Below are 20,958 nucleotides of genomic sequence, written 5' to 3'. Positions count from 1 at the left end.
CATACCTCATTTCACTCTGCTTTGTTTGGAAGCAGTGTCAGTCTCACAGAACAGTTGCAACTACAGTAGAAGACCCTTTGAACCATTTGAAAGTATGTTGTCACGATGAGGCTATATCCCACTCTAATACTTTGTGTATTTCCTGTGAACAAGGCCATTTTCTTACATAACCACAGAACAGCCTTCAAAATCAGGATAGTAACAATGAAATATACCATCGATTTCTCAGACCCCACTCAAATTTTATGAGTTTTTCTAACAAAGACCTTTATAACAAAAGGGTACAGTTCACCATTATGGATTTGGTTGTGATACGTTTGGTCTCCTTCAGTCTAAACCATTTTCTCAGTCTTCACTTCATGATCCTGGTACTTTTAAAGATTATAGGCTAATTATTTTGTAGACTGTCCTTCAGTTTGCATTTATTAATAATAAGGAAATGTCCCTCAGTTTCCTTAGTATTAGATTTAGATCATCTGCCTTTGACGAGAACACACAGAGGTCATACACTCTTTTTCCGCATCTTGTCAGGCGGCACACAATTCTAGTTTGTCCCTTTGCTGCTCACGTTCACTCTGGTTGGTTGATCAAGGTGTTGTCCGCCAGGCTTTGCAGCTATAACGTTTCTTTTTCCTTTTGTAACTAATGACCGTTTTGTGGGTGTTTGCTTTGAGGCTATATAGATATCCTCTTCCTCATCAAACTTTCAACGTACTCATTTGTTTATATCAGGATGAATTCATGGCTTTCTGGATTTTTTTTTTAAAGATTTATTTACTTATTTTTAGAGAGAGAGAGGAAGGGAGGGAGAAAGAGAGGGAGAGAGAAACATCAATGTGTGGTTGCCTCTCATGCATGTACCCCCCGACTGGGGGCCTGGCCTGCAACCCAAGCATATGCCCTGACTGGGAATCAAACAGCAACCCTTTAGTTTGCAGGCCAGCACTCAATGCACTGACCCACACCAGCTAGGGCTGGCTTTCTGTTTTAAGAAGATGTTTACAATCTGTTACTAATCATTTTGAGGTCAGTTTGTCACAGATTTTGGAGAACGATACTTAGAAACCAAGATCTGGTGGTAGTTACATGTTCATTGTTTTGTGTCACTGTTCTCAGGCCTTTGAGCAAACAAAGCTAGGGTGTGTGTGTGTGTACACATTTACATCTATTTTTCTGTATCTTTGTGTATCCATGACTTCATAGCAAATTTTCCAATTCTAATCTAATATTACAGGGTTCCTGCTAGTTTTGCCCTTTTGCTTCTTTTGTAATCCTTATCTTTAACAGTGAGAAACCTTATTTCATTATCTTTGATATCTTCATTTCATTTCTCTAGCATCCACTTTGCTCTCTCCCATACATGCGTGGGCTATGACATCTTGAGTTTTATCTTTAGTACATTTAGCATTTGATATTTCTTAGTATGAGCTCAAGGAATCAAATTTGTGACATCATTTGTTCAAGGTACATCAGATAATGTCTGCTACTGCCATACAGTGAATGGGTGCTCTGTGTTAGATCCTGTAATCCAGTAACAGCTCAGTGGGGGTGGTACTGTCTTTATTTTTAAGTGAGGAAATTGATACTATATTAAATAATGGCCTAAGGTCAGTAAACAGGAAGCCTCAAGCCTGTTTGACTCCAAAGCTTGTGCTCTTAACTTCTGTGATTTCATTATAGATAGATTCATATACAACTTAATTTTCTTCTAGCCATGTTAGGAGATATTTTAGTTTTTTTTTATAAAGGAAAAAATGTGCTCACTAGAAAATTACTTGACAAATATATAAGTTGAAGCAGCAAACTGAAATAATGTATAATTCTGTACCCCTTATTTGTGTTTTTCCTTGAATATACATCTCTGTGTATAGGTATATGTGTTTGTACTAAGATTGTAATTAAAATATTGTCCATATAAAATATCCATACAATCAGGCATGCTTTATATTAAGTTACTCTTTTATTAGCATAGTGCCATGTCATTAAAACATTTTACAAAGATATTCGTAATGAACACCTTGTATACCATCATAGGGATGTCCCATAACATATCTTTTCTCATATTTCAAACATTTATGGGTTTTTCAATATTTGGTTATTCTATATAATGGTGTGACCTTTTTTTTTTCAGTATAACTCTTTGTACGTCAGCTGAAAAGCGACAGTCTAGAGCTCCTTTATTTCAATTAATTTGGACATGAGACATCTCAAGTTTGATTTCTGTTTTGGTGGAGTCACCTTTTCTACGTATCACAGCTGGAAGGAAAAATGCATCCCTCCTCCCTTCAAAGGCAGTTTTCATACATTGTTCAGGGCAGCCTTTTGTTCTCATTAGACCAAAAAAGAAATACATATAACTATACTCATGCTTTACAGGTTAATTCTACCAGTGTTCCAGAGGACAGAGAAAGATGGTGTAGGTTAGCCAAGTCATTTTGTGAGGCTAGTAAACCTTCACACCAAAGCCAGATAAAACAGTACAATCTATAGGTAAGTCTTACTTGCGGACATGCATATGAAATGCATGTAACATGTCTAAATACAATATTAGAAAATGGAATTTGGTAATACCTTAAAATATACTTGTCCAAGTTGTATAATTCAAGAATGATTTAATAATTTATCTGTTAATGTATTTTACCACTTCAGTGTATTGAAGAAGAGAAAATATGCAGTCATTTTGCTGTAGAAAAAGTGCTTGGTAAAATTCGACACCCTTTCAAAGCAGGGGAACTATTAGCAAATGAACTGTAGAGTGAGACTTCCTTATTCTGACAGACTCCTTACCAACAGCATACAACAAGCACCATTATTTAAAGGTAGAGTGTTAGAAGTATTCTCTTTAAAGTCAGAAATAGTGTAAGGATTGCCATGTTTGTTAAGACATGAAAAAGGAAATATGTGAGAATTGGGAATGAAGAAATGAACCTTTGTGAATACAGGGTAATAATTTTATTGCAGAAAATCTGAGAAAACGTGAGCACATTGTTAAAACCAGTAAGATGAATTAGTGTGCCTTGCTGGACATAAGTTCAATATATATAAAACTCTTCCATTTCCACCAGAGGGACAATCGGAAAATAAAATTTAAACAAACTGTTTCTGAAAGCTTCCTTTATTGATGAGAAGCTAGTACTAATTACAAGTCAACTAGAATATCTTTTTTGTGTGTGGTTTTGTTTATTTTTTAATAGAATGTCTTTTTTTGAAGGGTTTTCTTCTAAAGATTCCTTAATTTTCATTGCTGTTTTTGCTTTACAATTTTTTGCTAGTAAATATTTTAAACATTTTAATATTTCTGGTAATTAGAAAACTTTAAAATATAAAACCTAGGAAACTTCCATGTTACAACTCTGACTTTACTTTTGACAAACATAAATATTCTGTTCACAAAATATTAAGTATTATGAGTGAACAAATAGGTTTTTCAATCAGTTTCATGTAATAAACCTTTTTAATTTCAGGAAGAATCTATTAGTACAGTATATTCATTTTACCCGCTCACCTCCCCTTTATTCAGAAGTGTGAGAGCTGCATCTGTTATTTGCTAGGGATTAACTGGAGGAGAGAAGGCGGCCTGGGATCCAGAGGGGATAGGGATGCACCTGGGATCACCAGACTGCTGTGAAGACCTAGTGATCGGCCACAGAAGGAAGCACTAGGGCAGCTGGCGTGCAGGCAGAGTGTGTGTATCCCTGCAGGCGGCCAGGTGGCGAGTCAGGGGAGTGCCGGCAGGAATGAGGGCCAGGCAGTAAGCAGGTATCTAATGGTCAAGACAATCAGGGGAGGAGAAACGGCCCTGGTCTTGGAGGCCCTTGAGGTGCTGAGTGTCATTCCAAGGTGTCCTTGGTGTAAGACAAGGCCCGGCCAGTGGAAACAGAGCCCGTTTTTAGCACTGGAATTCATGGTTAAAAGTGGCACATCGCCGTACTGAAACACCAAACCACCAGGTTTCAGGGCTCCTTGATTTCCCTGACGAGAAGGACTGCGGCCATATTCTGAAGTTGGACTGAACTTGGAGCTGGGCGTGACGCGGATGCAGTTTGGGAATTAGAGTGCCGTGGAAGCCTGTAACCAGGCAGCCAGGTCATTCACTGCCACCAGCGCGTCCGCCCTCCAGACACGTGGGAACTGATGATTGAAGGCCAGTACAAGTATTGTTTGTTTGTTTGACACCTTTTCAGCATTTGAGTGTAGAATTTTATATACACAACTTAAAGGAGAGTTATGAGGTTAGTACACAGAACTCCCGTATATCGTTGCCCCCAGTTCACCAATTAACATTCTGTAATACTTGCTATTTTATTTCTGTTGGTTTTATCTTATGTATTAGTTATCTTTTTAACTCTATTACAGATCTGCTTATTACCACTCTTTCTGCCATATTATTTTCCATATTTGCCACCTTTTTCATTACTCTGTAGTGTTTTCCTTTCTTGAACCATTTGGAAATGAATACTGGACATCAGGCTTTTTTCCTCCTAAATATTTCAGTATATGGTTACCTCAGTCAGGAAAGGTAACGTTGACATCATACCTTACAGCCTAATATAGTCCATATTCAAATTTTGACAGTTTTTTGAATAATGGCCTTCATAATAATTTTCTGATATGATCACATGTTGGTGTTTAGTTGAGTCTCTTTATATCCTTAGCCTTCCTTTGTTTCCATAATGTGTTTTTTAGCCTCTTTGGGTTTTTTATGGCGTTGACAGTTTTGTCACGTATTCTTCAGTTTGAGCTTGGCCCATGTTTCCTCGTGGTTAGATTTAGGTTGTGTAATTTTTGCCAAGAAATACGTTGTAAGTGATATTGTGCCTCTCTCAGTGCGTCAGATGTATCTTTTGAGGGTTCAAAATGAGAGGGTTGGGTGATTCAAATAGAGATGATTTTGATACTTTCCTTGCCCGCAAAGAGCTTAAAACAGGGGTGTCAAACTCATTTTCACTGGGCGTCACATCAGCCTCATGGTTGCCTGCAAAGGGCCGTACGTAATGTTAGGACTGTATACAAGTAACTGCTCCTTAACACTTAAGTGGGGAGTCGGCGCCGCCGCCAATGGGACTATGGTGCCAGGCCAGGTAAAACAAGGTGGAGGGCCGGCTTTGGCCTGCAGGCCTTGTGTGTGCCACCTGTGGCCTACAGTCTGTGAAGAGAGGGGAGGCACCTCAGAAAAGCTACATTGAGTTAAGGGACAGCAACACAAGCACAGCGTTCTCTCTGTGGATCCAGCTTCCAGGCCGGTCTCATAAGGAGGTGTCTCCAGAGAGGAGTCGGTTGGAGTCATGATCGAGCTGGGGAGTTCTCCTTGGAAGGCATGTGAAGGAGAAGAGAGTGAGCCCTGGGCCGTGCTGCCGCTGAGGGGCAATGGATGGGCGATGGATGGGCAGGCGGTCTGTCGGAGTGCTGAGTGAGAGCCGCGAGGCGACAGTGTCAGGGAGGACAATGAAGATGATGTTGAGGTGGGCTGGGCTCGCCACCAGGACCCAGTGTTACCCAGAAAAGGCAGTAGGACATTGGTGACTTGCCCTTAGAATTGTTCAGGGCCTTGTGGGACCAAGATTATAGCACATGGTTTTTTGTTTGTTTGTTTGTTTGTTTGTTTGTTTTTAGAGGTGGAGGTGGAAAGAGAGGGACATCTGTTTGTTGTTCCATTTACGTATGCATTCATTGGTTGCTTTTCTTGTATGTGCCCTGGCCAGAGATCGAACCCACAGCCCTGGCATAGTGGGATGACATTCTAGCCGGATGAGAGCTACCCAGCCAGGGCCTAGCCGTGTTTTTTGACCCGCTATTATAGTAAGGATGTGTTGCTGAGCTCCATGGAACAGTGCCCATGGTTTTTCAGAGTAATGATGAATTTATAAAATTATTGTCTTCTGTTGATATCTCCAAGGAAACATTTTCCGTATGAAGAGGTGTGGTAGTTTTGTTGTGTTGTTTTTTTTTTAAATTTTATTTTAATCATTTTTTTTCAGTACATGGTTGGTGGTCATATTTATGCTATTTAGCTGGTAATTGCTCTTGCTTTTGGAAAGATTTTTTTCTCCAGACTGTTTCTGGTTACTTCTGGGGCATGTTATCTTATATGTGAGTAGGGAAAATGGTCTTTCAACCTGTAGATACTTGCTTCACACGCTTATTTAAGCGCACCTGGCATTTCTTGTGTTGTGCGCATTACATTTTCAGCATGGTGAGAGTTTGGGTTTAATCACAGGGTCAGAGCCTGGCTGATTTGGTACATGAGCACCAGCCCTGGGTGGGTCGTGGGTCGGGGTCTTCACTGCCTTTAGGAATCCCGAAGACACAGAGAACTCTGTTAAAGCCATTTCTGATTTCTTCACACTCTTGCGTTTGGAGGAAACAGAGTTGGCGCTGTGGTTTCCTACCCTATCTTGCCCTCTGAGGGAGTTTCACGGTCTCTCTTTTTTTTTTTTTTTTTTTTTATAACCAAGTCATAATGTACAGAATCATCTCTTAGTTGGAAACACGTCCAGAACTAAGGTGCCCTTATGGCTGACAGCCCAGTTTGCGCCCCCCATTTTTTTATTGAGGAGGTTCGGGGAGAGGGCATGGGTGTGTTTTTTAAGGATTTTAACAGAAAATGTCTTGACTGGTACTGTGGGCAACAGGAATACTTTATAGTGCTCAGTATGATTAGAATGTGTGGCCTTGGTTACAAGGCTTTAGCAATCCTTTCTGATTAATTTTAAATTAATTTAGCTCCACGGGCAATGTTCTAGGCAGGTGCCTTGAGTCCTGAGTCAGGAGACCCCTGCACCTTCGGGTGCCAGGTATTAGTGACTGGGTGTTCTCTGACCCCTTGATTTGGACCTTCCTGTCTTTCTTACTGTCAGAAGTACGTCTTTTAAGCTAGACATACCTGACTGGGTAGAATCGCTGTAGAAAATGTGGGGTTTTTTTTTTTATTATTATTTGGGGACATTTTAGAACTTCTTATCTAAAAGGGATGAAGCTCTTTACATGGAGTGTTTAGATACCGTGCTCTCAACATCTACCCATCTGCACTGCGTTTGTAGCTGCGACCAGTCAGCACTCCATGGCTTTGCTAGGGTCGTTCCTGCGCCCTTTTCCTAAATGTTTAAAGTTTTCAAAAAAAAAAAAAATGTGTGGGGTTGTTCCCGTTAAGTGGCACTGCTGTGTTTTTAAACGTGCAGCACTGTTTCTGTTCTTTAATCTCAGGTATAGTCATTCGTATGTGTCTTTTGATTCTGTTCCTTCTTGAAGATCATGCTCTTTAAAACCACAATTACCATTATTTTTTAAAGACAAAACTTGCTGTTTTGACAGAGCAAGGCATTTGTCTGAAGCCTCTCAGTGGCTCTGCTTGCAGAGTACCCGGGTGTTGGCTGTCTCGGATCCCCTTTCTAAGGCCCCACTTCCCTGCACACTAGCTTGGTATGCGGGGAGAAGCTGCAGAGTCTGTTGGCTGGGCTTTATTTACGGAAACAGCAGGGTTGAGATTGATTGCGTTGAGAGACAGTGTATGGATGAGGGAGGGTCACAGCACATGCTCAGTCCTGTCAGTGTGAGGGGGAAGTTTCTGCGTTCTGCGTGAAGGCTTAGGTCATAGCACAAGCTCAGTGAAAGCTCTGTGAGGTCTCTCAGACTGCATGTGCCTCCATTTTGAGTTGTTAGTGTAGAAAAGGGCAGAGTTTTAGCAGTAAGTAGAGGTTCAGGGAGACAGCTAGACTCACCAGAGCCTCTGTTAGTCATGGATGATCCATTCAGCCCCTGCAGGTAGGCTAATCTTCGTCTGGCCTCACCGAGACACTGATGGTTTTTGCTGCTCTTTCTCACTTTTGAAGATGTTTATGAATCATTTCATCATTCATAGTGCATGTTCCTGAGAGCCTTTAATTCAGCTCTGGCTGGCCTTGTAGGTGGTGTTGTGAGGCGTGAAATCAGAGCTGAGGATGGCGTCTACCCGGAGATGCATTAAAGCAAATGGGGAACATTGTGGGTCCCTGTGTCCCTGTCCTCTTCCCCTTTTCCTTATCTCTTCCTCTCTGGGTATGGCTTTAACCTGAGCCTTGCTGTGTGCCCTGTGCCAAGCTCGTTTGCCTTCAAGCACCTGCAGAGCAAACCAGCAGGCCGCTGGGTTAGGGAATGCCTGGGCCCCAGAGCAGCTCTGTTTGGATGTTTTAGGAAGGGTGGTAGGTGGGCAGCTATTGGTTGCTTTGAAGGTGGGTGGAACTTGTTTTGATTGAGAGCCTGTTTGCCAGAGCAAATTATAATTCCTGTGATCTTTCCCTGAAGTCTGAAAATGAAGCAGTGCACACATTTTGATGTATGCAGGGGACAGTTGCAGATTGTGGTTGCAACAGTATCACCTGGAAATGGAATTTTTTTGTAAAGAAATGAAAGGTTATATCACACCACTTTTTACTGTCCTTTGCTTCAAAAGGAGCAATCCTTTCTTCCTTTTGGAACTTACAGAAAATTTCTTGGCAGTTAAAGAAATTGTACGCAGTGACGTGTGTTAGAAGTTGAGGTTCCAGATATTTTGTTCATTTTGTTTTAGCAGAGGATAGCACTTGCATCTGTGCATTTTGTTGTGTGACTTGCCAGTTCTGTCGGAGCGGAGTGAAAAAGAGGAGTTGATGCCTACTGAGGTGGAGGCACTGACCAGGCCAGGTTTTGTGCCTGCTGCTTGATGGGGCTGGGCGCTAGTTCCTTCTGGGAGGGGAGGTTCCGCTGCCTGTGTGTTCCTCTTTGCAGACAAGGCTTGGAAAGATGGCTGTGTCACCATGGTCAGCTTAGGGAGCCAATCATAGTAAGTCGAAGACACCCTAGTAAATATTAAGTGAAGTGTTTAAATTATATTAGTTGTTCCTCTTTTTCTCCTCTTCTTTCTTTTGATGAAGGTTGGGAAAAAATTTGAAGTGACCCTTAAGTTTTGTGTATTTATGGGGATGAAGGGAAACCTACTATAGGTACATGTGCGACTGAAAAACTGATAGTATGACAGAGGGAGAAATTCTCTGTGTAATGAAAAAAATTACAAGACGGGGCCCCTGGTTTTTGGAAAGTTTTTGGAAAGCCAGTAATTCTAGAAAATGAAAATACTGCTGAATTGTAATCTGGCTCCTAGCAAGTTCAGTTTTGAGATTGTGATTTAAGGACATGAATTATAGAGGGATCATTTAGGCTTAGCACATTTATTACTGGTTTTTAATCTCATTTTTCCATTCATGTGTGAGTCATCTTCCCATTATGATTGTATTTATTTGAACATTGCATTTGAAAGTTTGGGGCCGGTACTCATTTTCCCTGAACCATGAATGGTGTTTCTGGAATTTGTCTTATTCTGTTTAGAAGCACATTTATTCTTCTAAGTCTAAAATTGTCCTTTCTTTAGAGAAACTGGGTGTTGTAGCACTTGTTGACCTTACAGGACTAAAGTTTTAGATTTATTTTAGAAAACCCATTATTTGAGTTAGGAGAATACTTGTCAGGAAAACAGGTGTGAAACTACCTTTCTGTTTTAGGATCTTTAATAATTCTTAAACTTTTGGGTTTTTACATTTAGCAAAAATAAAAAGTGTGAGTAGCAAGCTGTACTTGTAGCTGAATCAACTCTGGTCAGGTTCCTCCCTCTTGTATGAGGTGTGGCCTGGTGCAAATGTGTATTTTAGAGCTCACATGCAGCTGCCCGCTTAGATGTGAGGACCTGTAGTTATTGTGGTGATCTGTGGGAAGCCTTTGTTGTTCGGAGTCGAATGTCTGTATTTCAGATCTAATAAAGTAAGTCGCTAGAGCTGTTTCTTGGGTGGTATGCATTTGTTCTAAATGTTGCTGTCTTGGAAAAATATTTTGGGAATTTTACACGTGCTTGTCTGGTGGTGGTAGAGGAGAAAGAAAAGCACATGGAAGATTGTACTCTTGGTGAGGTTGTCTAGGGTCTCTGTTGCTTGGACCCTGAAAACATGCTAGTTAGTTTCATTTGAGCTCATTGCTCCCCTCCTGTTGTACGTCAGAGTATGAGGAAGTGTTGGTGAATATAGAGAGTATGTTTCCAGGAGAACAAAAGCAAAAGTTTACCAAAATATTATCCAGATCTTGCTTCTCTTATTCTATTAGAATCTTGAATCAGCAGCTGAGGTTGGGTCGCATTTAAAATATTCCTGTGTCAACATAAATTCTGCAGAGTCTCTGAATCTGCTCATAGCATAGGTAGGTCTGCTTCTGACCACTTCCCGACTCCGGTGTGTTAGCTCTGCAGCCGAAGACTTACACACCTAAGACCTGTCATTCACTGTGTCTCTGATTCTCCAGTTGTTTGTTGTTCCCGATCCTTTTTCCTTTTGAATTCACTTTTCCTTTTTCAGTTTTACTTTTTGGTCATTACTGAACTGCATTGTCTTTCTACCAGAGAGGCATTCACTCTAAAGCTGTAAAACAAATGTCAGAATGAGACAGGAAAGAGAAAATGCAGACTAAAGGGAGATTTGAAATTATGTCTATGGCCACAAATCTCCTCCCAACTGGTAATCATCTGTATTAACTGGTTTCTGATGGGGGTGGGGAATGTAGGTCCTTGAATGTATCTTTAAAGCAAATCTGAAAGAAAGCTAGTCTAAGTCTTATGATGTATACTTTGATATACACTTTGGGTCTAAGCTAAAATAGTTTATTCTAATTCAATTGGGGTTATTAGACATTATTTTTGTAGTATAAAATTATTTGAACTTATACACTTGTTTGTGACTAGTTGATTGTCTTCCCTATTAGATTTTAAGCTTCTGGGGCATGGACCATGTCTGTTCGCGCTTCAGTTCCCAGTAGAGTGCCTGACAAATGGGCCTCCACCCTAAATGGGTTGCATATATGAGTGGCATCTATAGTAAGAGAAAAGACTAGATTTGGAATTAGGTGGTATGGTTCACATTGCACCTAGTAAGTGACATTGGACCAGCTGTGACATTGGATAAGTTCCTTCCCTCCTCTGAACCCCGGTTTTGTCATGGGTCATATAGAGATAAATAATGCTTCTCACAGATGTTATTAGAATTGGATGAAAACAGTATGGAAGTGTTTGGCATATAGTTGCTCAGTGCATTACTGTTATTAATTCAAAGGCCAACTCAACAATCTCTTGTAGGTATGATTCTCTCAACAACACCTGTGTTTTTTGGGCAACCTATTTAACAAAAACAGTGTTAAGAATTATGTTAGGAATTATGGTAAATTAAATTAGTGACCAATATGTTTAGCCACCGTTTTTACTGATCTCCTTTTTTCTTTTTTTTTTTAATTTTATTTTAATCATTGTTCAAGTACAGTTTTCTCCCTTTTACTCCCACTCCAGCCCACCCACCCAACCCTCCCCACTTCCCTCCCATTACCACTCTCCCCCTGGCTTTTGACCATGTGTCCTTCAAACTTGTCCTGTAAACCCTTCCCATTCTCCCCTGAAATTCCCTCTTCTCTCCCCTCTGGTCACTGTCAGTCTGTCCTCTATTTCAGTGTCTTTGGTTATATTTTGCTTATTTCTTTGTTTTGTTGTTTAGGTTCCTGTTAAAGGTGAGATCATATGGTATTTGTCTTTCATTCCCTGGCTTGTTTCGCTTAGCATAATGCTTTCCAGCTCCATCCACGCTGTTGTGAAGGGTAGGAGCTCCTTCTTTCTTTCTGCTGCATAGAATTCCATTGTGTAAATGTACTATAGTTTTTTGATCCACTCATTTACCGATGGGCATCTAGGTTGCTTCCAGCATCTAGCTATTGTAAATTGTGCTGCTATGAACATCGGGGTGCAAAGGTTCTTTTGTATTGGTGTTTTAATGTTCTTAGGATAGAGTCCCAGCAGTGGAATCGCAGGGTCAAAAGGCAGATCCATTTTTAGTTCCCTGAGGAAGTTCCATACTGTTTTCCATAGTGGTTGTACCAGTGTGCAGTCCCACCAACAGTGCACTAGGGTCCCCTTTTCTCCACACCCTCTCCAACACGTGTTGTTTGTTGCTTTGTTTATGATGGCCATTCTGACTGGTGTGAAGTGGTATCATTGTGGTTTTAATTTGCATCTCTCTGATAGCTAGCGATATTGAACATTGTTTCATGTGTCTTTGGATCTTCTGTATGTCCTCCTTGGAGAAGTGCCTGTTCAAGTCCTTTGCCCATTTTTTAATTGGGTTACTTGTCTTCTTAGAGTGGAGTCGTGTAAGTTCTTTATATATTTTAGAGATTAAACCCTTGTCTGAGGTATCATTGGCAAATATGTTTTCCCATACAGTTGGTTCTCTTTTTATTTTGATACTGTTTTCTTTAGCTGTGCAAAAGCTTTTTATTTTGATGAGGTCCCATTTGTTTATTCTTTCCTTTATGTCCCTTGCTCTAGGAGACATGTCAGTAAAAAAGTTTCTGCGTGAAATATCTGAGATTTTCCTACCTACATTCTCTTCTAGGACTTTAATGGTGTCACGGTTTATATTTAAGTCTTTTATCTACCTTGATCTCCTTTTTTCTTATGCTCTTTGGGTGTTTATATTTTTCTTTATACTTCCTGAATATTTTTTATAGAAGCTTTACTTCCATATTGTATAACATTCAATATGTTCATCATTCAGTGTTGTTCTTTTCTTACCACTTTCTGTTAATATTGTGTGTATGTTTGTGCTAATGTTTGTGTTACCACTGGGGGTGCTGCTGGATTTCCCCCCGCCCCAACCCCAGCAGTCTCACCACTAGAGCGAAAAGTAATAAGGTGATGGTCGAACTAAGTGACAATCAGATGTGCATTGTAGACCTACTTAGTCCAAAGTCCCTCTTTTTCTGGGGGCCCTCCATTTCTGTTCATTTTAAAGTTTGATTGCAATTTGCAGAAAGCCAATAACATTTCTGGTCAGGAGATCAATTTACTCTTCAAATACTGCTGCTTTATAAATTATTGGAGTCACAGTGGGATTTAAAAAATAAGTTTGTTTTCCAAAGAGGCAGATGTGTTTCTGTGTGCATGTGCAGCTTTCTTCTGGGCTGTGGTCCTTACTGCCATTTCCTTCTGTGCAGCTGGCGATGACAGGAATACCCCGGAGGAGGCCGAGGTGGGATGGAGTCGTAGGCCACGGGCAGATACACTGCAAGTTCCTACATAGCAGTGGCAGGGCCAGACAAATGAGACTCGTCCCCCCACCCCAGCCAACTCTTTTGTAAAAATAGAGCATATATACATGTAAAATTTAAAAATATGTGTTGTTTATGGCTTCCAGTCACAGCATGCTATTAGTAATTAAGTTTGGGGGACAGTCAAAAGTTATATGTGGATTTGCAACCGTGTGGGGGTTGGAATCCCCAACCCTTGTGTTGTTCAAGGGTCAATTGTGTATCTGCCACTTTAACTGACCAAGACTAATTTCACCATGTATAACTCTCCGGTTCTTTTTGATAGATAACCATAGCCACAAAGAAACTGAGGTGAGTAAAATTAATTACTACCCCATAATCTGGGTATGAGATTATAATGGAAGCCAATCTTAAAGCAAATTCTGATGCACATAGTCATTTACCAAACAAAACACTTCATACAGCCCGCTCTTTAAGTTTGATGAGACCCCCCCAGCTCTCTGCCTTTTAAGGCGCTCTCACTATTTCCCTGCAAGAAAAGCCCTCATAAGGCAGATGTAACACCATTCCTGAGACTGAATTCTGGAACATGATAGGCGACAAGCAAATGAGACATTTAGACAGTGGAGTAGTCATTGTAGTAGCACTTTGAAACCAGATTCTTTCTTACCAGTTGTTTTAAAATTTTTTTAACCATTTTTTTCTGATATTAAATATATTGTATAAGTGCCATATTTACTGCATCTTATTGTCAGCATGGAAATTCTTCCTGTTCCTCGGCTAATGCCTAAAATCCTAGCCTGGACTCTGAATTATCTGTAGGGGATATTGTGGAAGGAGAGCTGCTTCTGGGGCCTGGAATCCTCTGTAGATGACTTACTGGGACCCCTCAAAAGAGCACCGGTATCCCCCTAGCCTGGGTTTCTTCTGTTAAGCTGGATGGTTGGATTGGACAGCCTCTAAGAGACTTCCAGCAGAGAAAGTTTGGGATATTGGGACTCTAGATTTTGGAGGAGTGCCTGTATTTGCATTTGTGTATGACTTTGGAACATTAACGTGTTCAACTGTTCACTGATTCTCTTTTTTATTATTATTATTTTGAATGCATACTGAATTTTGTTCCTGCTGACACTTTTCTCAAACCTGTTTCAGATTAATTTTGTTTGGAGGGCTAGCCTTCTGTTACAGGTGACTTGACTTAATTTTGTAACAAAATGCTTAGTTTGCTATCTATGGCTAAACAGTAATTTAGTTAAAATATTGGAGTCCTTTATTTATTTAAAGTGTATTTAGTGAGTGCCAGTGGACTCTGAGATATAATGGGGAGCTAAAAACAGACTTAGTTCCTACCTACATGGTGCTTTTGGTCTAAAGGGCAAGGCATCCATTGAAAGAAATAATTATACAAAATAAACACAAAACCATAACTCCAATAAGGGCTGACAGAGAGATAGGTGGTGCTTTGGGAACTCCGAGAAGTTAGCTCTGTTCTCCCTCACTGCCAGTGCGCGAAGCTCATAATAGCAATGACTGCTGTGTGACAGGAACTGGGCCTGCTCTCTCCGTACATCGGGTTGTATTTTTATAGCAACCTTGCAGACTAGCAGTGCAGGACTTCATTTCGTAGATGAGAAAACTGGGGCTCAGAGAGATTGAATTATGTCTTCTAGGTCATGCTTAGAGCTAGCAAAACCTTGTTACTGCAAGTTTTATCAAGGTTTCTCTGACTCTGAAGTCTGTCCTTTTCCTGCACCTGAGCATCCATACTCAGGTGTGTCTAACAGCTCCTCCCTCCCAGTGGTGGGGTGCCACAGTCATGGGGCATTCTGGTACGATGCACAAAACATGGTGATTTTATTCAAATTTAGGGAAAAGAATCTTCTACCTTAAAGTGAATGAGACTATGTTCTAGAATAGAATACAAAATTTACATGAATTTTTAATGTACTATGTTAGACCCTAAAGGAATTTGTTCAGGACTCCTTTAGGAATGTGTGTTCATGTCGGACAAGTCTGAGAAGCCCTGCACACCGTTCCAGTCTTCCTTCACTTTCACTTCTGCCCACAACCCTTCCAAAAGGAAGTCATTCTGATAAATTGCCTTTTTATTTTCCTAAAATGTTGTATATATTTTTCTGACCCACAGTCCATTCCTGTGGTCACTTTTGGGATAAGGTAGTAGAATTTCTGGTCTTCTTTTTGTTGATTTCATGTCAGCCTTCCTGCTTAACACTGTGGAAAAAATAAGAATCACCTACTGTCTGAAACTTGCCATCTGAAGGACAGGTAAAGGAAGACTAAGGCTGCACCGTGACTCACTCGTTCACACATGACACCAGCCACGGAGCAGGGGTCTCACTTGAGAATTCCTAGGCCAGCCTTTTGGGGATGGGCCACAGTCCACACTGCTGTGATGGTCTGTGTTTGGGGTGGAGTCCAGGCCTGGGGCACGACGGGAAGTCACGCCAGCTCCTCTAAAAGGCCTTGGTTCTCCCCACAGGCTCCTGTCATTTCCCCTGGGCCCAATGTCCTTGTCCCTTTTCTCCCCCTCTAGACTCAAGTCCTGGTCTCAGGCAGTTACCATGCTCACGAAGAGACATTTGGGTGCCTTGAGTGAACGTCCACAGACCCTTGCCTCCCTCACTCCATCCCCCCCATTGGGAGAAGTGGTGACTCTCAGGGCAGGCTCCCCCTCCCAGCCCACACGCTCACTCTTCTCGAGGAGCCTTCCCCTCCCGAATCTGGCCCCCAGCCCTCTCATCTCCTTTGCATAGATGCGGCTCCCTTTTTGATATTCAGTTGCAGGCTTCCTGCTCCTTTCTGTCCATTGCCTGTTTACTTCTTAGACTAAAATGTTTCCATGGAAACAGGTTACTTTTCAGAGGGAACATCTTGTCATTTTATTTAATCCACTGCAGCTGAAGAGGCCTGAAATATTAAGTTGTAGTTGCCATGGATACTGCTTTGTTACATTGGTTTCTTTTGCATCAGATTTCATATACAGTGAATTTCTTTTTATTTTTTTAATACTGAAGGAATAAACACAATGACTTACTTTTTTTTTTCTAATTTGGTTTCTGGGACTATTTTTTAATATTCTGAAGCAAAGATTTGTAGAATGAAGGGGGCTGAATCTCAGCTGTTCTGAAAACCATGTATTATTTATATTAGCCATGCAGAGAAATTCCTCCTTGCTGGTGAGGATGTGACAATTTTTTTTAAAGTATGATCCACAGTTAAGGATTTATCAAAACAGACGATCCATACCAGAGATCTCTTTAGTAAACATGGAGAAAAAGAAATGTATTACTTGAGTTGATTCCTGAATTTCATTGCTCATTAACTGTGGCATTTTTTCTTTAAGTTACTTGTTCAGCTGTCTACAGTATATTTTGGGGGGAGTCTATTTATCATTTAATCAGTTTTTCTTGTGTCTGGCTTTCTTCCTTATCCCTAGTCTGTCTGTAATGATACGCTCAGCTAACCTCTTCTGTGACTTCTTAGGTGCTCCCATGCACCCTTCTCTCACGTCCCCCAGGAGGTGTACTGTATGTAACTGTAGTGCAGTAGCAAAAGCTAGACATTGGCGTTGGGACAGTGTGTGTAGTTATGTGCCATTGTATCACAAGTGTGGCTTTGTGTGCCCGCCACCATGATATAGATGTGGTCCATCGTCACAAAGGTTCTCCTGCCCTCTCCCCGTCCTTCACCGTTCCTGCCACCTCCTCACCACTAATCCTGTTCTCTAGCTCTAAAATTTTGCCGTTGTCATAATGATACACACATTGGCCTTTAACTTTGATGGGTTTTCTTTTTAACATGATTTTCAAACTTAAAAAAACCCTTCTGTTTGATTATTTTGTCTTGCTTTAGTGCTTGAAATGAACGTAGAACTGCATTAGAGAAAATGATATGGTTTCTCATACTGGTTCTTTTTGTCTTTAATTAGTTGTACAGTTTTGGTTCAGTACCTTAACCGCTCTGCCCTATGGGACTGTGACTGGCAGCTCTGACCTTGGAGTTAACTAAACTTGAGTCCAGATTCTGGTTTTTCCATATATCAGCTGTATGATCTTTTTCTATTTCTTAACCTTACTTAGGTTCTGTTTTCTTACCTGGATAGGTGATAAATAGTAGCATCTACCTTACAAGGTCATCCTTAATATTAGATAAGAAAATATATGGAATTTGCCTAGCTTGAAATGCCTGGTATATTAGCAGATGGTTAATGTATATATTAGATTCTTTATTGTTGTTATGGGTACTACTGTTACTTTCTATAAAGTGGAGATACTGCCTCATAAGGAATAATGAGTTCATGTATACCTGACATAGAAAGCATTATTATTTTGCTTGTGTTTATCATATAACTATAAGATATCTGAATTTCAGATACTGTAGGTAAAAACCCTGAGGCAAGGATAAAGGTGTACATAGATGTATCCTGCATTATCCTGGGGTGTGACTTGCATCTCTGGTCTCTTAATTTCATATGTAGTATCCTTTCTCTGGCCTTCCTCGGGTTTACACTGTCCTTGTTCTGGATTTTCCTTCCTTAAATAATGACCACCCTGGCTTCGCTTGTACCTACTGTTAATTAAGCAATGTTCTATATCAAGCAGAAACCTGTTTGTAGCTATGTCATTTAAACACAAGATAGAATGAGATCTGGATTTCTGTGAATGTCACTACTAATTCTTCCATTAATTTCAAGATGTGAATTAAATGAATTAATATATAAAATGATGTAATACTTTAGAGCGCCTAGAACACATATAAAGTACTCAGCTGTTTGCTATCATTGCTGCTAATTGAAGGATAACCCTTGAATCTTCTGGATTATGGGCCTTTTGAATTTTAGCTTTCAGTATTTTCTGAAGTTCAGAATATTTCATAAGTAGCACTTCTCAAAGCGTGGTTTGTGTACCCAATTATAAATTTTATCAAATCTCAACCCTTGAAGTTTGTCTTTGTAATGTTCTTTGTGAAGAAATGGGAAGTGACATAAAAGACTTCTCTTGCATTCCAAAGGGCATATATGGTTTGTTTTAGAAGCTTTAACTAGCCACTCTTCACAGCACACCATTTTTATTTGAAAGAATAACTGTGGTTATTCAGATTTGGGTGTCTGACAGACACTTTATTGAAAGTAGGGAAGTAAGCCCACCATTTCAAGGAAAACAGCTGGTCGTATTTGCCAATGCTAAGATTTGAGCTTCAGAGAAAAAATGAGAATTTTGAAATAGTGTACCTACCACTTTGAGCTTGACAGCTTCTGTGTACCTACCAGCTTTCCGTATGAAATAGGTAGGATATTAATAAATGTGATTTTTTTAAAGCTTATGTAATGAATTGTATCGATATTTGGAAGGTCTACAAAACTTAATGATATTTGGAAGAACTTCAAAACATTTAACCAGTGTATGACATTACAAAACCATATCTGTGTAGAAGATCCATTAAAAGGCCAAGACAGACTAGTGGGTTTTAATGTAAAAGAGTCCAGAAGGTCTTTGATGAGGTTTTAGATTCACAGTGTGCAAAAACTTTTAAGAAACAACTACTTACTGAGTTTTGGTGTAGCATCAAAAAGGATATCTATAATTAGGCCTGGCTGGTGTAGCTCAGTGGATTGAGTATGGGCCTGTGAACCAAAGGATCTCCAGTTCGATTCCTAGTCAGGGCACATGCCTGGGTTTCAGGCTAGGTCCCCAGTAGGGGGCATGAATGAAGTAACCACATACTGATATTTCTCTCCTCTTTCTCCCTCCCTTTCCCTTTCTCTAAAAATAAATAAGTAAAATCTTTTTTAAAATATCTATAATTATCGAAAAGGTATTAAAATATTCTTCCCTTTTCTGGTTACATATCTGTATGAGGCTAGATTTTCCTCTTATACTTTAACTGAAACAACGCGTTGCAACAGACTGAACGTAGAAGCAGACAGGAGAATCCAGCTGTCTTCCATTAGAGAGTTGCAAAGGTGTAAAATAGTGCCTTCACTTTCACTAAGTTTTCTTGTGTAAGTACAGTCATATTTCATGTATGTTAATACATAGTTAGCTTATTGCAAGAAAGAAAGAAAGAAAGAAAGAAAGAAAGAAAGAAAGAAAGAAAGAGAAAGAAGGTTTTAAAATTTCTTGAAAACACAACTTGGGATGCTTAGTAATTTAAACAGTGTAAAGGGATCTGAGACTAAAAAAAGTTTGAGAATTGTTGTGTTACCTAAAAGGAAAAATGTAGTGGTCAGAATACGATTATTGAGTGTTTTCTACAGACTGTTGATACTGCATTTAAATAATAATTCCTGGTGATTTTTGTCAAGTCTTATACACCTTAGTATTCCAGAGATATTCATGCAGCCAAGGAATTTTTAATTTGTCCTGAATGCATAGTAATGCCAGACAGATACTGTATTAGATTGTGGGGGATACAGAAAATGAATTAAATCTCACTTCTGTACCCTACAAGCTGACAGTCCCAGAATGGGTGGTGGGCAGAAATGTCCACATTAGTCATAGCAGATTATTATTCTGTGACAGAGTGGTGCGAGCCACAAAAGAAGAATTCCGGAAGAAAGGGAGCCGTGAGGCAGCTGGGGAGGAACGTTTAATTTAATGTAGAGTTTGGATGCTGTCAAAAAAGGGCAGGATGGTGATTGTTGTGTTGGTTTCAGGTGCAGTTGGACACTGCCAGTTTCCCATGAAACCTACTTCTTGTCTTTCATCTTTAGTTCATATTCTGACAGTTTTTCTGTTGGATGCAGCCAGTTCTCTTTAAAGGGTTGTGTTGCTATCTGCATCTTTGTATCTTGGACCTAAAAAGTATTTCTGCCATTAATCCTATGTTTGGGAGTTCCTGCATATGGTAGCCAATGCCAGTGTCTGCTTCCCTAGCTAGGACCCTAATCCTGCTCAAAAATAAATGTTGTATCTCTTCGTGTGAAATCCTAATATTTAAAAGTTGAATATGACTGAGAAATGCTTTGTTGTAAAATATTATTTTTAATGTTTTTAAAAAGGTTCTTTGTTTTACCTTTATTTTGTACTTTTTACCTATTCATCTTATAGTAACCTTCATGGATATAAATATGAAAGAGAGAGACTGTTTCCAGCTTAGGCCCTTAAGATACCCCAACACACTTTTTTGTCTAACTGTATCATTATTAGCAGTATTAGTAGTTATTCGCCTCCATTTTTACATAGATAGGTAGTTCTATTCAATCAGGTATTTAGGGAGTTTAAATATTGTGACACATTTTTAAGCTAAATATTATATTGCCTTATTAAAATATTAAAGTATTTTTAAAAGAAAATAAAAAAGAGAAATATATATTAAAATAAAATGAACCAGGAATGTTTGTCTTGAATTATGAAGGACTTAGCAGAGTATGTACAGTAGTGGGGAAATGCTTTCATATAACCAACCACTTGAGAAGCTTGGCATAATACAGACCTTCTAGAACAACTTGAGTGGAGCTGTGGGTACAAATTACTGGATGGGCTGTGGCTGAAGCTTTCTGAGACAATACATTTTGGCTGAACTTACAAGTAGGCAGGCAAGCATTTGGAAAGTATTTAGAAATAAAGAAGAGAGCTTTTGGCAGCTGTTTTGCTCGTAGCTAGTTACGAAACAAAGGGACATGTTAGAAGGGAAATTGGTAATGCCGACTGCTTGTTTTTCTTAAAGCAGTACTGGTGATTAAAATAGCCGCCTGGCCTATTGGTTCTCCTACATACCTCTTAAAAAACAGCTTCTTGTAACTCCTGCAGAAACCAGCTAGAACAGCCTTATCTTCTAGCTCCTGTTGTTCAACATGCCATTCGCCTACTGAAGATGTGAAGAGCCTTATGTTCTAAAGTCGGCACTTCATGC

The 20,958-nt window shown here is 39.9% G+C and overlaps 1 protein-coding gene across 6 annotated transcripts in view; it reads left to right on the top strand.

Moving 5' to 3' along the window:
• Positions 1–20,958, top strand: part of RERE (arginine-glutamic acid dipeptide repeats) — a 398,807-nt gene that overhangs the window by 256,618 nt on the left and 121,231 nt on the right. The window contains exon 1 of one of the 6 annotated variants that reach the window (XM_036025258.1): positions 7,460–7,761. The exons of the other annotated variants lie outside the window; for them this stretch is intronic. Coding sequence (XP_035881151.1) covers positions 7,736–7,761 — 26 coding nt within the window. The 5' untranslated portion in view covers positions 7,460–7,735. Of the gene's footprint in view, positions 1–7,459; positions 7,762–20,958 lie in introns of those variants that run through there. 6 annotated transcript variants of the gene reach the window in all.

The sequence above is a fragment of the Phyllostomus discolor genome, chromosome 5 (genome assembly GCF_004126475.2).
Source record: "Phyllostomus discolor isolate MPI-MPIP mPhyDis1 chromosome 5, mPhyDis1.pri.v3, whole genome shotgun sequence".
Taxonomy (NCBI): Eukaryota; Metazoa; Chordata; class Mammalia; order Chiroptera; family Phyllostomidae; genus Phyllostomus; species Phyllostomus discolor.
The sequence above is the reverse complement of the archived record's forward strand: the minus strand, read 5'-3'. Positions and strand labels throughout refer to the sequence as shown.